This window comes from Girardinichthys multiradiatus, chromosome 8 (genome assembly GCF_021462225.1).
Source record: "Girardinichthys multiradiatus isolate DD_20200921_A chromosome 8, DD_fGirMul_XY1, whole genome shotgun sequence".
Classification (NCBI taxonomy): domain Eukaryota; kingdom Metazoa; phylum Chordata; class Actinopteri; order Cyprinodontiformes; family Goodeidae; genus Girardinichthys; species Girardinichthys multiradiatus.
In genome coordinates, this window is record NC_061801.1 from 26,050,092 (window position 1) to 26,064,443 (window position 14,352).

Below are 14,352 nucleotides of genomic sequence, written 5' to 3' on the forward strand. Positions count from 1 at the left end.
ACAGGACAACTCAACACTAATTAGTTCACTTCCAGTTTTAAAGTTATTTTCTGTCTTACACTTGTGCGTACAGTTAAAGTAACCCACCTGTTCCTTAGAGGTCACAGAAAACACATACTGAAAGTAGCAATTATAAGGTGAGCTAGGAAGTACAAGGCTAAAGCAGGCCTATAGCATTAACCATCAAGGATGATGCACTCAAGTTTCAACAGGAGACTTAAGGTCTTGTTTGGGAATACATTATTTGCGCTGGTGGACATTCTGTTATATCTTTAACCGAGGCGAGCAACTTCAGGCCTTTTCTGCATGTGGCTTAGTTGTCTTTTTTTTTTTTTAGAAATGACCCTTTAATGCATACAGTACAGTATTTTATGTATTAATCTGCAAGTGGTCATCCAGTGTATACAGTGACATCTAACACTGTAAACTGTTCTGGAGTCTGGAGAATAAACCATTTTAACCAACTTCAGCTGAATTTGTTTTTTGTTTCTTTATGAGAATGAACACAACGTCCAGGTTCAGGGCACATAAAGTCAGATGCAAATACAAAAATTATTAAATACTCTTGAGTAGAGAACAGACATACAGCAACGAGTCTTGCGTTTAACCTAAAGTACAGCTGTTACATCTACATTACCTTTAGCATGTGTAAAATTACATGTAGGCTTATTACTGCATTTCCAATACTGTCCAAAAAACACGATGGTTGTATTTACAAAACTGAAAAGTAAAAAAACTTTAAAAAAAAAAGATCAGCTGATGCTTAACAAATTTACAGAATGATGAGATATGAAAGTTTCCCCAACACAGGTCATGTGACCCAAAAGGAACAAATAGCAAAAGCTAAATTAAATATGAACCACAGGCACATAACACCAGTCCTTTCCAAACTCTTTCCTTTCAATGTCGTTGGCTCAAGGTAACCGCTATATTTCGATCAGAAAGATGCCATGGATGAAGATGGCCATCATGGCGGCACTGATCAGGCCAGAGATGGGCACGGTCACAAACCAGGCCATAAAGATGTTTCTGAACAGATGCCAGTCCACCGCCTTTCTTGAACGCAGCCATCCTACTGCCACCACGGACCCCACCTGGAAACAAACCAGTCATTCTGAACATCTGTGCCTTGCAAATATATTCACACCCAATGAGCTTTTTCCACTCAGTTCACGTTACAACTACAAACGCCAATATATTTCATGCAAAATACCTACACAGAGTAGACCATTATGTAATGGGGCAGAAAAATTATTATTTTATGAACAAAAGAAGCAGAATGTGTTGTGTACATTTGTGTTTAGTACCAACTGAGCCTATTTAATAATGGAGAAGTTTTTTTTACACCAGTTTATTTGTTCATCAGGCTATGATCATCACACCGGAGCGCCTTTTTCCACATATTTCTTGCATCTCCTGTATAACATATGGCTTCATTCAAACTCGCACTATGCTTTCCAGATTACCATCAGTAAAAACAAACTTGTCTTGGTCAGACATATAAAATAAATGTTTAATTTCATGATTGTAATGTTATAAAGTCCAGGCAGTGCCAATATTGCATTACAGAGGAGGAACCTGGTCCATATTAGGACCTAGCAGCAGACTGTTTACTTTAGACTCCGTCCTGCTAAATAGCTTTCCTATGTCTCAGTCAAATTCACGGACCACTGTGTTTGACTGGCCTACCTTGCAATGGGTGGTGGAGACAGGCAGACCAATGTTGGAAGCAACCACGACAGTCAGGGCTGAGGCCAGTTCAATGCTGAAACCACTGCAGGGAGAAAAGAAAAACACTTACGTGAGGATGTGTCTGAGTGGCCTGCTATATTAGTAATGTAGCACTAATGTCTGGAGAGGATGTGGTTTTAAGGACTGCATTCTTTACCTTGAAGGAGTAATGGGGGTGAGGTCTCTGCCCAAAGTCTGGATCACCCTGCGACCCCATACCCATAATCCAATGCAGATGCCCGCACCGCCATACAGCAGCAGCCAAATGGGCGTAGGTGCGTTAGAGGTCACGCTGCTCGTTGTGTAAACCAACCACAAAGCTACCAAAGGTCCAATGGCATTACTGCAGAGGAAAGGGAGAGGTTATTCAATACAGTGGACTGAGTTAAAATGTCACCAGCAACCTGGCAGACAAGCACAGCTTTTATCTCATCACTCTGATGATCAGTGACAACATGACCTCCGTTGTACAAAGTCCTTACCTCACATCGTTTCCACCGTGGGCGAAAGATCCAAAGCAAGCTGTGAGAATTTGGAGGAACTGAAACAGAGTGGAGACTTCAGGCTTGTCTTCTTCATGCCTGTCATCTAGAGAGCTTTGGCTGCTACCCGCATCCTCTTTTGCAATTTCTAGTGTCACGTCACCTTCAACTAGACCTTCAGGAGTTGTGTTCTCTGCTACAGCATTGCAGTAGCTGGTGTAACTGTCCATACGCACACGCTTCTTTTCCTGACCACCAGACCCTAGGCCTTTGTCGCCATCTTCACAAGCATGGAGATCTGCTTCTTTGTGCCTGAAATCACCATGCAAGCCAATGATGGCCATAGTGTATGAGGTGTAGCTGTTGTTCCTTCGGATAGGTCGATCACCTGGTTCTCCCATGCAGTCGCCAACCTTGGCCAGGTGGAGTTTGTGCAGCAGGTCTTTGTAGAGGCCAGAGTCCTTGTGAACTGTGTGATATTGACTGTAACCATTACTGAGAATCTGTGCTGGCCTGTTATTGAACTGACTTTGGTTACTGAAGTGGACATGGTTGGGAGCATTTGCAGAGGCATTACTGTGTTGGTTGTTGAGCTGGACTTGGTCATTTGTTTGAGGCTGTTTTGGGGCTGCAGAAAAAAGAGAAAATCTTCTATTCCTCAAAAGTGGAACATAGTCATACATATTTATACCCAAACATTTCTGTCACAATGATAAAAAACAAAAACAAAATAGAGATCCACCAACTGGCAGAGGACCCAAATAACCCAGTAATCAAAATTCCAACAGTTTTTCAATTAGTGAAAGCAAAATGCTTAAGCCCTACCAGGTCACAGTAATAACACTCTGAAGTGGATGCCATTAATAAGGGAAGACTCAAAGTTAGCCATTTTTAGTATTAGTGACGCATATACAAATTACATTAGAGGCAGCAAAGACATCAGCAGATAACAGGAAGGCTGAAAGGAGTAAAGAATAATTGTCCTATTTTAGCTTCTTCTGTCTTCATTTCCAATTCCAACCTTCAGGAGAGCCATAATCTAAGGGATACATGCAGAAACCTGCATGTATCATGTGGGAAGCTAAAGAATAAAAACCAACTCATTGAAATCAGTCTTTTTAAAACTTAATATCACACATCAATGTTTCATCGTGACCACGATTACAGCTTTGACGTCAAATAATTCCATACTATATTTCTGTAAGAGAAATGTGAGTCATCAGGTCAAAGCGCCAGAAATTAAAAGTCGACCACAGAATCCTTACCAGTCCAGCTCTAAATGATCAACACTGCCCTATTTTCATGGTACTTACCATATGTATTGCAGTCGTCTGTGTCATCACAATCTCCAATGTCAAAAGCAACTTTGCGCTCCTTATTTTCCCCTTCGTCAGGCTCTCCAATGTCGAACGCCACCCCCCGTTCCTCAGGGGCAGGCAGAGGCTCCGAAGAGTTTTGATCGACAGCGGGCACAGCAGGTGTAGACATCTCCATGGCAGTCTGCTTCAGGATAGGACAGTGTGCTTCTTTGAGCTCTTGCTTTTCCATCAGGGGGCTCTCAGAGGGGCTGGAAGACTTGATATCTCCTGGCAGGAGAAGAATCAATGTGAGATTGCAAATGTACACCAATCAGCAGAAATAACCAAACAGAGACAGGGATTTCATTCTGCCTAATCCGTGAGGTTTCATAAGACTTGTGTAATTATAGTCAAAGGTCCACTGTCCTGTAAATGTAATGTTACCCATGTTTAAAAGTGATCCTCTGTGTTCACAGGATCAGATAAATGAAATAAAAAGGACCTTATTTACATTCCTGCCAAGAGGTTACCTAATCAAAGAACAGTAAAAGGTCATTTAAGCTGACCAGGAAGCAACAATACACTGTTCAAAACTCTCACGGTAAGAGTTGTAGTCAACTCGCAACTTTTTCTACAATGCAAAAGAGGCCATGTGAACACGTCAAGTCAACCTAAGTTTTTTTTAGTCAAGGCGCTAAAGACCAATTAGAGGATCACTTTGAACCAATTAACCGACTTGTAAGGCGGATAGGAGCTCATCCAGAAAGACTGCATGGTCAGACAAACCCAAAGTTTCCGTTCAACCCACATTTGTTTTGTTTTTTTAAACTATCATAAACTTTGAGTCGTGTGTAGTGTCACGTGACAAAGGTACAACCAAATTAAGTTTAAAGAGTACCAAGGCCCCATTTAGCATTAAACAGGTTAACACGTGCTGCCCTAATACCAGAACAGTGGAACTTTAGATTTATTGTAGAACAAAAAAAAAAAGCTTTAATCCAGGATTATGAACCATAAATAGGTGACAATACTGTCAGGTGACTTATCTCAGTAAATCCACAGTTAAAATATATCACTGGGCTCCATTTGGATTATGTGAGCGCTATCCGTGACTTGGTTGAAGTTAAAATGAGAAAGGGCACATTACCCAATTGTTCCCTGGCCTCAAAAACTACTTCAGAAGTCGAAGGAAGCTTTTGGTAACAATTTAGAGACGAAGGCATCTGACCACACACAAACAAAACATAACAGGGACTTACGTTCAATCTTCTTCTTGAGGCGAGGGCAGACAATAAACCAGACCACGATGGCAGTCAGCAGAGCACAGGCCAATGAGATGAGCAGGATGCCCCACCAAGGGATATTGTCAAATCCCAGCACTGATAGATCACCAGGGTCCACACAAACACAAAGGGCAAATAGAGAAAGACATTTTTAAAAGACAAGGCAGCAGAGGCTACCTTTAATAAAGAATAAAGCTGAGCACTTTAGTAAGCATGAAAAACCATGGATTACAGGAAAAACATTTTAACCAAAGAATCTAATCCTCATAGACTTATGTACTATAAAAATAGAGGCATTGCGTCCTTGACTCCACTGCATTAGTGATCAACATGGTCAAAAATGAGACGTAGATGTACCCACATATGCAAACAATTACATAACACCCAACAGGTGAAAGAGCACAAATGTCAACATGACCTCTATGGGCCCAGCTAACAAATGCACATGGACAATGAGTTCCTTAAAAGGAATGTAAAAAAAGGGAGGCAGGTGAAATGGTACACTGCAACTTTTCACTGTAGTGAGAGTAACCTCTTGCCAAGACTGCAGCAAAGCTGGTGCAGCACAGTTTAAGCATCTTCTTTGAATTTCCCAGTGGAGGTAGCCATCTTTGTCAAACAAAGAGAGTCAGTGTTGATTCATTTTGAGTAAAAAGTTAAAATTACAGAAACACTTGCTGTTAGGGTGACCTTAGATGTGCCAATTCAAGACTTGTTTTGCAGTTTAAAGATAAACAAAAGAAAATGAGAGTCAAGGATACATGATAAGTGTGTCCATTGCCATGTTAATTTAAGGACAGAGTCCACAGTGACTGTGTGCGCTCTCACAGTCACGCTGCAGCACAAGACTGCAGAGCACCAAACTGATGTTTGTTTAGTTGCGCAACTGAAGCTCACTCCCCTCGGGACAGACACAAGAAGACAACGACAACAGGAGGAAAGGAGTTCAGCACAAGAGGAAAAAAAAAAAAGACGAGGTAAAGTTGTGTCTACAATACCGATTACCACCTCCACATAAAAGTGAAATAATCTTATCCCACATCCACACAATGGGAACAACTGAGACATCACAGGACATGAAATTTAACCATGTCTGTGATTCAAACCCCTCCCTGGAACCAGTATACTGTGGCCTACATAGCACAATGGCAAGGTTACCTTTCCTTCCACATGTACCATATGTGCATATCAATACCCACTTCAATAATAGATGACTGCTAAGACTGCGACTTTATGACTCATAAAGTGTCCTTATGTACAGCTATATCTAGCTTAGACTGACAGATTGTTTTTGTATTAGACTTAAAGCATCAATTCTAAATCATGTAAAGTGAGTAGTAATAACCATGGGCTGGCTATATATGTCAAGTTTCAGAAAGGCATGGATTCAAAGCTTTCTGAAGTTTTTCCATCTCCGCTCCAAGGTTTAAAGTCAATTTAATGAAGACACCAGAGAAACGTCAGTGACCGGTTTTTTTTTAATGCAGCATTTCTCAACCTTGTTCCCCAGTATGGAAGCAAATCATTACCATATTTCAAATGAAAAAGCATTTCCAGAAATGCCTTTTCATTTTAAGAATGTGGCTGCATTGTTTGACTCATAAATGAAATTAGTCATCAATAATCCTATTTGCATTTTAATTTTCTTCTTCAAGACTGCTCATTCTTTCACTTAATTAAAATGAAAGACATTTGAGATTTATTTTTCAAAATATGCCCCAGCAAATAGATACCAAAATTCAATTTGAAATGTAAAATTTGAAAATGAAAAAGCATTTCCAGAAATGCTTTTTCATTTTAAGAAAGCGGCTGCATTATTTGACCCATAAATAAAATTAGTAATCAATCATTTTCTTCTTCATGACTGCACATTTTATGCCATAATCAAAAAGAAAACAAAGCAGACGTTGCTTTTTCGTTTTCGTGGTCTGCCCGCAAAGTACTGCCCAGAACTTGAAAACGAAAAAGCATTCCGAGCTGCGGGCGCAGCAGTGACTTCAGCAGCCGCTCTTCCTCAGCTCCCTGCTGACCGAGCTACCCATCTTGTTCAGTAGGGGGCGCTGTGCACGTCTGCAGTGCATTACATTGCAAACGTGCCGAGAAATTGATTGAATTGCAGCAGGGCCGAGCTCAATTTGTGGCAATGGCAGGCAGAACTGGCAGTTCTGGTGGCAGGCTGTGGCAGTTCTGCTGCCTGCTGCAGGGTGGCACGGGATTCCGCGAGGATGCCAGAAGGTGCCAGACCGGCCGTAAAAGCTTGCCAATGCGGTTGCCGCTGTTTTTGTGGAAGCTGATGCTGATTATCGGCAGATGGGTTGTCATTATTGTTATAGCCTGTTACCTTTAAATAATGATTTCATTATTGATTATTATTTAATAAACAGCTTTAGACCCATAACATAAGGTGATTGTATTTACTTGACATGGAAAATAAATAGCACTATGTGTATGTGTGACGTGTTGAAAGGATGGCAAAGATTTATTGCACAAACAGCCGGTTTATTATAGAGCATGAGCGGCTATTCTGAATCGTCCCTCACAGAAAATTATAAATAAATGCTTAAAAACACGCTGGATGTCTCAGGCCATAAGGATGCCACCAGAACTGCCAGTTCTGCCTGCCACTGCCACAAATTGAGCCCGGCCCTGCTGCAATTCAATCAATTTCTCGGCATGTTTGCAATGTAATGCAATGCAGACGTGCACAGCGCCCCCTACTGAACAAGATGGGTAGCTCGGTCAGCAGGGAGCTGAGGAAGAGCGGCTGCTGAAGTCACTGCTGCGCCCGCAGCTCGGAATGCTTTTTCGTTTTCAAGTTCTGGGCAGTACTTTGCGGGCAGACCACGAAAACGAAAAAGCAACGTCTGCTTTGTTTTCTTTTTGATTATGGCATAAAATGTGCAGTCATGAAGAAGAAAATGATTGATTACTAATTTTATTTATGGGTCAAATAATGAAGCCACATTCTTAAAATGAAAAAGCATTTCTGGAAATGCTTTTTCATTTTCAAATTTTACATTTCAAATTGAATTTTGGTATCTATTTGCTGGGGTACATTTTGAAAAATAAATCTCAAATGTCTTTTTCATTTTAATTTAGTGAAAGAATGAGCAGTCTTGAAGAAGAAAATTAAAAAGCAAATAGGATTATTGATTACTAATTTAATTTGAGTCAAACAATGCAGCCACATTCTTAAAATGAAAAAGCATTTCTGAAAATGCTTTTTCATTTCAAATATGGTAACGATTTGCTTCCATACCCCAGGGCCAATAGTCCTTCATGTTTTAAATACATCTTTGCTTCAGCACACTTGAGTCAAATGATGGCAATACTTCCTCAGCATGTCATAAGATGATGCAGAAAGCATGTTAATCACCAAGTCATTTAAATCAGCTGTGTGGCAGCAGGGAAGCTTTAAACAATCAGGACAACAGGCCATGAGGATCTGGGTTGAGAACCTTTATTCAAGTATTGTTTTTGTTCTAGGAAAATAATAATAAAAAAATAAATTAAATAAAATCTGATTACTGAAACGGTGCCATCTGGTTTGATCCTGAGTAAATCCTTGTATGGGTAGATCATTTGAGAGTGGCCAGGGCTGCAGTGGAGTAACAGCAGCTGAGTGATTTATTAGGTGAGGATCACAGGTAAAATGAGACTTCATCTGTAAAGGATAATCTGCTGAACTTTTAAAGTCCTGACTTCAGATTACATTCAATTTTTTCCCCATTTGGCAACATAAGCCCTCTCACATGGCTGTTTATAAACAGGAATGCAGACACCCTGGTTTCTTTTATCTCCACTGCGCTAAGATGCTGATTTGGAGAGTTGAGTCTTGTTGCAGGACACACTGTTCATGGCAGATACGGCTGCATTGGAGCACACAGATCAGCAATAATGAGCTATTGCCCTTATGCTAAGGATTCCAAAAGCATAAGTGTGGGATGACTGGACTTTTAAAATGATCCAAAATCTAAAAATATCTATTTAGTTGTAACGTATGTCTGCAAGTCTCACGTCTGTGTTGTCTATAATAGTGGATGAATGACTGATGTGAATCTAACCACTGTTAGTAATCCTCACCTAATGTGATTAACACAAGGTGGCTTGTTAAGATGTCTAAGTGAAGTCTCACACCTTTTCATGCGAGGTACCGATTTACTCGTCCTCACATATAGCGCGTTCCAATGCGAAGGACCTCAAACAACTTTAGGGAATGTGTCTGACTAAGCCAGGTTATCTATGCTGGAAGTGCAAGTGATCTTCTCTGAATGTGCAGATGTGCATGCACATCTGCACACCAAATGTAGTCAAACTCTGGCCTGTAGCCGCCATTTAAAGGCCCAGGCCAGCTAACATCTTGAACTTTTTGGCCCTGCAGAGAGAAGAAAACAAAGGAGCAAAAGCGGCTCATTTAATGAAGTGTTTCCATAGAGTCAAAACAACTAAAATATCAAGAACATCGCTAAAATTAACAACTAGAAGCAAAAAAAGACAACCATTTCATTGTGTTCTTTACTTCTCTGAAGTCTGAAGAACACTGATGCCCAGAGTTAATTTTAGTTTCCACTCCCCTGTTGTGCTCCACTCTTAAACTTCATTCCAGCCATGACCCACACAGAACCACAAACAAGAGGGCCTCAAAAACATGTTAAAATAAACAAGCCTTCTGTGAAAGTGGTTCTGTCTGGAATATATGTGTGGGCATCCAGCTGTCTGAGGGAGCTGTTTATTTTAGGTTGTGGCTGCTGGCAGTCACGTAGAGAAAAGCAAGACATCACTCACCCGGAGCTCCAGTAAACATGATGGAGAACAGGTTGATTCCCATGGTCATGGCGTAGAAGACAGGCAGGGCCTTCAAGCCATTAGGTACAGGGTCTTTCTGTGAAATGAAAACAGCGCAATTCAGAAATACAGGTTCTTCTGTATTTATATAGCAGCCTGCTATTGCTGCCAGGTTATAGGTCATAAATGTAATTGAACCTGTGTGGACAGGACAGCATTTTCTTGCTGAGAAAGACATTAAGTTCCTTTGTCACTATAGAAAACTACACAGATTTGTAACAATTGCCTTACCTTTTGTAAGATGAACATACGCACAAAGTAGAAAACAATGGCCGACATTATTCCAGACAAAAGGGGACTCAGGAACCAGGAAGCAACTGAAAACAAATCAGACAAATGCTTTAACATTGAATGTGGGAAAAAATAAATTTATATATACACTTTAACAACACAATATAACTAAGTAAATCAAACTTCTGTGAAATCAAACTGTCCACTTAGGAAGCAACACTGATTGACAATTAATTTCACATGATGTTGTACAAATGGAAAAGAAAACAGGAGGAAATATTTGGTGATTAGCAAGACACTCAATAAAGGAGTGGTTCTGCAGGTGGGGACCACAGACCACTTCTCAGTACCTATGCTTTCTGGCTGATGTTTTGGTCACTTTTGAATGTTGGTGGTGCTTTCACACTCGTGGTAGCATGAGACGGACTCTACAACCCACACAAGTGGCTCAGGTAGTGCAGCTCATCCAGGATGGCACATCAATGCGAGCTGTGGCAAGAAGGTTTGCTGTGTCTGTCAGCGTAGTGTCCAGAGCCTGGAGGCACTACCAGGAGACGGGCCAGCAGCAGGACCGCTACCTCTGCCTTTATGCAAGGAGGAACAGGAGGAGCACTGCCAGAGCCCTGCAAAATGACCTCCAGCAGGCCACAAATGTGCATGTGTCTGCACAAACGGTTAAAAAACCAACTCCATGAGGATGGTATGAGGACCAGACGTCCACAAATGGGGGGGTTGTGCTCACAGCCCAACACCGCGCAGGACGCTTGGCATTTGCCAGAGAACACCAGGATTGGCAAATTCGCCACTGGTGCCCTGTGCTCTTCACAGATGAAAGCAGGTTCACACTGAGCACATGTGACAGAGTCTGGAGACACCGTGGAGAGCGATCTGCTGTCTGCAACATCCTTCAGTATGACCAGTTTGGCAGTGGGTCAGTAATGGTGTGGGGTGGCATTTCTTTGGAGGGCCGCATGTCCTAATGCAGGACAATGCTAGACCTCATGTGGCTGGAGTGTGTCAGCAGTTCCTGCAAGATGAAGATATTGAAGCTATGGACTGGCCCACCCGTTCCCCAGACTTGAATCTGATTGAGCACATCTGGGACATCATGTCTCGCTCCATCCACCAACGTCACGTTGCACCACAGACTGTCCAGGAGTTGGCAGATGCTTTACTCCAGGTCTGGGAGGAGATCCCTCAGGAGACCATCCACCGTCTCATCAGGAGCATGCCCAGGCGTTGTAGGGAGGTCATACAGGCAGGTTGAGGCCACACAATACTGAGCCTCATTTTGACTTGTTTTAAGGACATTACATCAAAGTTGGATCAGCCTCTGATGTGTTTTTTCACTTTAATTTTGTGTGTGACTCCAAATCCATGCCTCCATTGGTTAATAAATTTGATTTCCATTGATTATTTTTGTCTGATTTTGTTGTCAGCACATTCAACTTTGTACAGAACAAAGTATTCAATGAGAATATTTCATTCAGTCAGATCTACGATGTTATTCGAGTGTTCCCTTTATTTTTTTGAGCAGTGTATTTACATATTTACACTGTACTGATGGATGTAACATGCATTTTCCACGCTTCCAAGAAATCATTGGAGACAAATTTCAGTTTGTTTCATAAGTTTCATAGCAGTATTATATATATATATATATACTGTGTAAATTTTCAGAAATTGGCTTATTATAAAGAAATTAGGTCAAGTGCCAACTACTGCATTTTTCCTGCAATGCTCAGGGCATAGCCAACGTTTTTATTATGTGTATTTGAACAAGACACCTGGAGTGTAAATATAATTTATAATTAATTGAGAACACATCCAAGTAAAATGTCCACCTTACCTATTCGTAGGAGCTCAAGCCACTTGACTCCTTGCTGACCCTTGGCAACCAGTGAGAAGCCAATAGTAGCACCAACAATACAGTGTGTTCCAGATATGGGGAGCTTAAGGAAAGAGGCAGCCAGCTGCCATACAGCAGACCCTAGAGAAAATAAATGTATGACAAAACTAATTAACATCAACAGTGCATCAATTATAGTAATTAAAGTTCTCATTTAGTAGGTGTTAAACTATTACACAGGACAACTTACTCACCAACCATGGCACTGACAGATCCAGCCATCAGCACGTGCTCGGAGCCATTGTACATGGCCACATCAATGATACCCTTGCGGATGGTTTCGCTCACTTTTGCCCCAAGCAGCACAGAGCCCAGAGTCTCGAACACTGTAGCCAGAATGCATGCCTGACGCAAGGTCACAACCCCAGAGCCAACAGCTGTGCCAAATGAGTTTGCAACATCATTCGCACCCACAGAAAAGGCCAAGACGAAAGCAACGATGAAGCCAACTATCAGCAGCCACATGTAGCCTGTTAGAGCAGTGTCTGTTACTCCTGCTGCAGTAGTAGCCAGTATAACTGCAGCTGTAGTTGATGAAACCATGATTGTAGAATATATTGGAATTCTTTCACAATTTTAAAGGGAAAGTAATGTAAAAATCTGTTTTGTTGAGGCTACGTTTAAACAGAAGCCAAAAAATACAAGAGGTATTAAGTAAATAAATAAATAAATAAATAGCTTGTCTACAGGCCAACCTGTGTTAAGAGGGTTGCTGAGACTCAGCAGTGCAAACTTGAATATGGGACTGAACAGAAATCAATTAATGTAAACTAGAGGTATAATATGAGATTTATTGCTATCCAGTAATTAAACTAGATCCGTTGCTGCCATGTTGTTGCTTGGCTAACAAGCAGAGGGTGCAACCAGCCATTGTGTAAGTCTGACTGCAGGTAGGCAGGAGAACATTCTGAAAAGAAAAAAAAAACAACAAAAAAACTGTTTTAATAGCAAGTTCTCCAATATTCATTTAGAGACAACAAACACATTGATAAAAGATGTTTTTAAACGTGGAATACGACAGCATGAAAAACCAGAAGCGACTGCTTTGACCGGAAGATCGTCAGCTGCGTGCTTTCCAGAAAGCTAAAAAGGAAGCCATATGAAGGAAATGGCGCACCAAGAGTCGCGGATCAATAACGAGCTTTAATATATCTCAGACGCTGCATCAAACATATTACTTACTGACCCGCGATCGGAGGAGTCGCATTTAATAAAGAGGCGTAGAGATAATAGGCGACGTTATCTTAAAGGAGGAACGACTTTACTACGTGTACACGTGTAAATTCACACCGATCAAGGAACACGGCCCCCCTTCTGTTCGTGAGGCTCTAACACTGTAACCTACAGTGAGGGACATCGTGTAGGCTTTAACTTGTGACCGCCATACTTGCTGCTGTCGATAAAATAAATTTTCGTTGTCCAAGTTAATTTTAGACGGGTTGTTTTTTTTTTTCCGTATAAGGGGGATGTAACCGGATGTGAGTCAGTATGGGCTACTCCAGTTGCAGATGCTGTACCACCATCGTCTCAGTGGATCTTCTACATCTTGACCCAATTTAATGTTCTACCAAGAGAGTCTCAAATATGAAATATGTGTTAATATATATATACACATATTGCTAATGTTGGTCTCGAGAAAAGTCACTTTTGTCTAAAACTGTCCGTTAATACGGAATTTTATGTAAAGGTATACGCCCCGCATCCTATTTCTGGTTAAAAAAATGTAATTTCGTTAGCTAAAAATGTATATATTTAGCTTGCAATAAGCGAATTACTTTACCCCGTTAACAACTAGCTTGTTTATAATGACAACATAGTTCGAGCGGTCCTTAGCTAGAGGCTAACATCGACAGTTGGTATACATAGCTTAAACAAAGTGTCGTGCCAATAAACCAAAAAAGGTCTTGAAGTGCTGCCAACTGACATTAAAGTAGTAAACTCACCACACGTTACAGCAGTCAGTCCAGAAGAAAATACTTCCTTTTAGCCGGTAAGCTAATTAGCGCGCGCGAACACAAACGGTTACTTGCGATAGCGCGCGCGGGATAATGAAAAAGTGATTATTAAATATCCCTTCAAAAGCTGTAGTTAAAAAAAAAAATTCGCGTCACAAAATATCTTCACAATGCTCAAATAGGATATAAGGTATAATAGGATACGCTTTCAAAATTCCAGAAACGTTTCCGTCTGAATGGAGGTTTCTCTACCGCATGTATGAAACTCGCTCATGCCGGTTCAGCGAGACAACGGGGGTTCCTTTTTTTATTACACCCTTCAGGAAGCTCCGCCCTTTCCAGCTCCTCATTCACGTGATCGGCGCATGTTGCCCTCCCTTCGCCCAGGCAGAGGAGTCTATTTTTCTGTTACAACACAATCAGGGTTGGGTCGTATTTCTTGGTAATTTCGACATTGTGCGGAATACACAGAAAAACACAGGAATTTTTTATAGGAAAAGTTAATCAAATGAACGTATATCTTTTCAACAAAGACCATTCTGCCTGAACTTGTTCTTACAAGGGGTAAAGCAGTAATCCTATGTGTGTGTGTGTGTGTGTGTGTGTGTGTGTGTGTGT

At 41.2% G+C, this 14,352-nt stretch overlaps 1 protein-coding gene across 1 annotated transcript; it reads right to left on the minus strand.

Moving 5' to 3' along the window:
- Positions 1–322: 322 nt before the first annotated feature.
- Positions 323–14,027, minus strand: slc20a1b (solute carrier family 20 member 1b). The gene is made up of 11 exons (XM_047372076.1): positions 13,723–14,027; positions 11,974–12,686; positions 11,720–11,860; positions 9,871–9,956; positions 9,580–9,676; positions 4,771–4,890; positions 3,527–3,799; positions 2,214–2,841; positions 1,889–2,074; positions 1,690–1,774; positions 323–1,094 (listed from the first exon to the last, which is right to left on the minus strand). Exons 2-11 carry the CDS (start codon positions 12,320–12,322, stop codon positions 927–929), a joined length of 2,133 nt encoding a protein of 710 aa, XP_047228032.1. The 5' UTR covers positions 12,323–12,686; positions 13,723–14,027; the 3' UTR covers positions 323–926.
- Between the last annotated feature and the right edge of the window lie 325 nt (positions 14,028–14,352).

Bases quoted from the DNA above. Each gene is read 5' to 3' on its own strand.
- slc20a1b (XM_047372076.1), bottom strand. From the start codon at position 12,322: ATGGTTTCATCAACTACAGCTGCAGTTATACTGGCTACTACTGCAGCA. The intron at 2,842-3,526 runs GTAAGTACCATG...TTTTTTCTGCAG, and splicing joins AGACGACTGCAATACATATG to CCCCAAAACAGCCTCAAACA. The intron at 2,075-2,213 runs GTAAGGACTTTG...TTTCCTCTGCAG, and splicing joins CACGGTGGAAACGATGTGAG to TAATGCCATTGGACCTTTGG.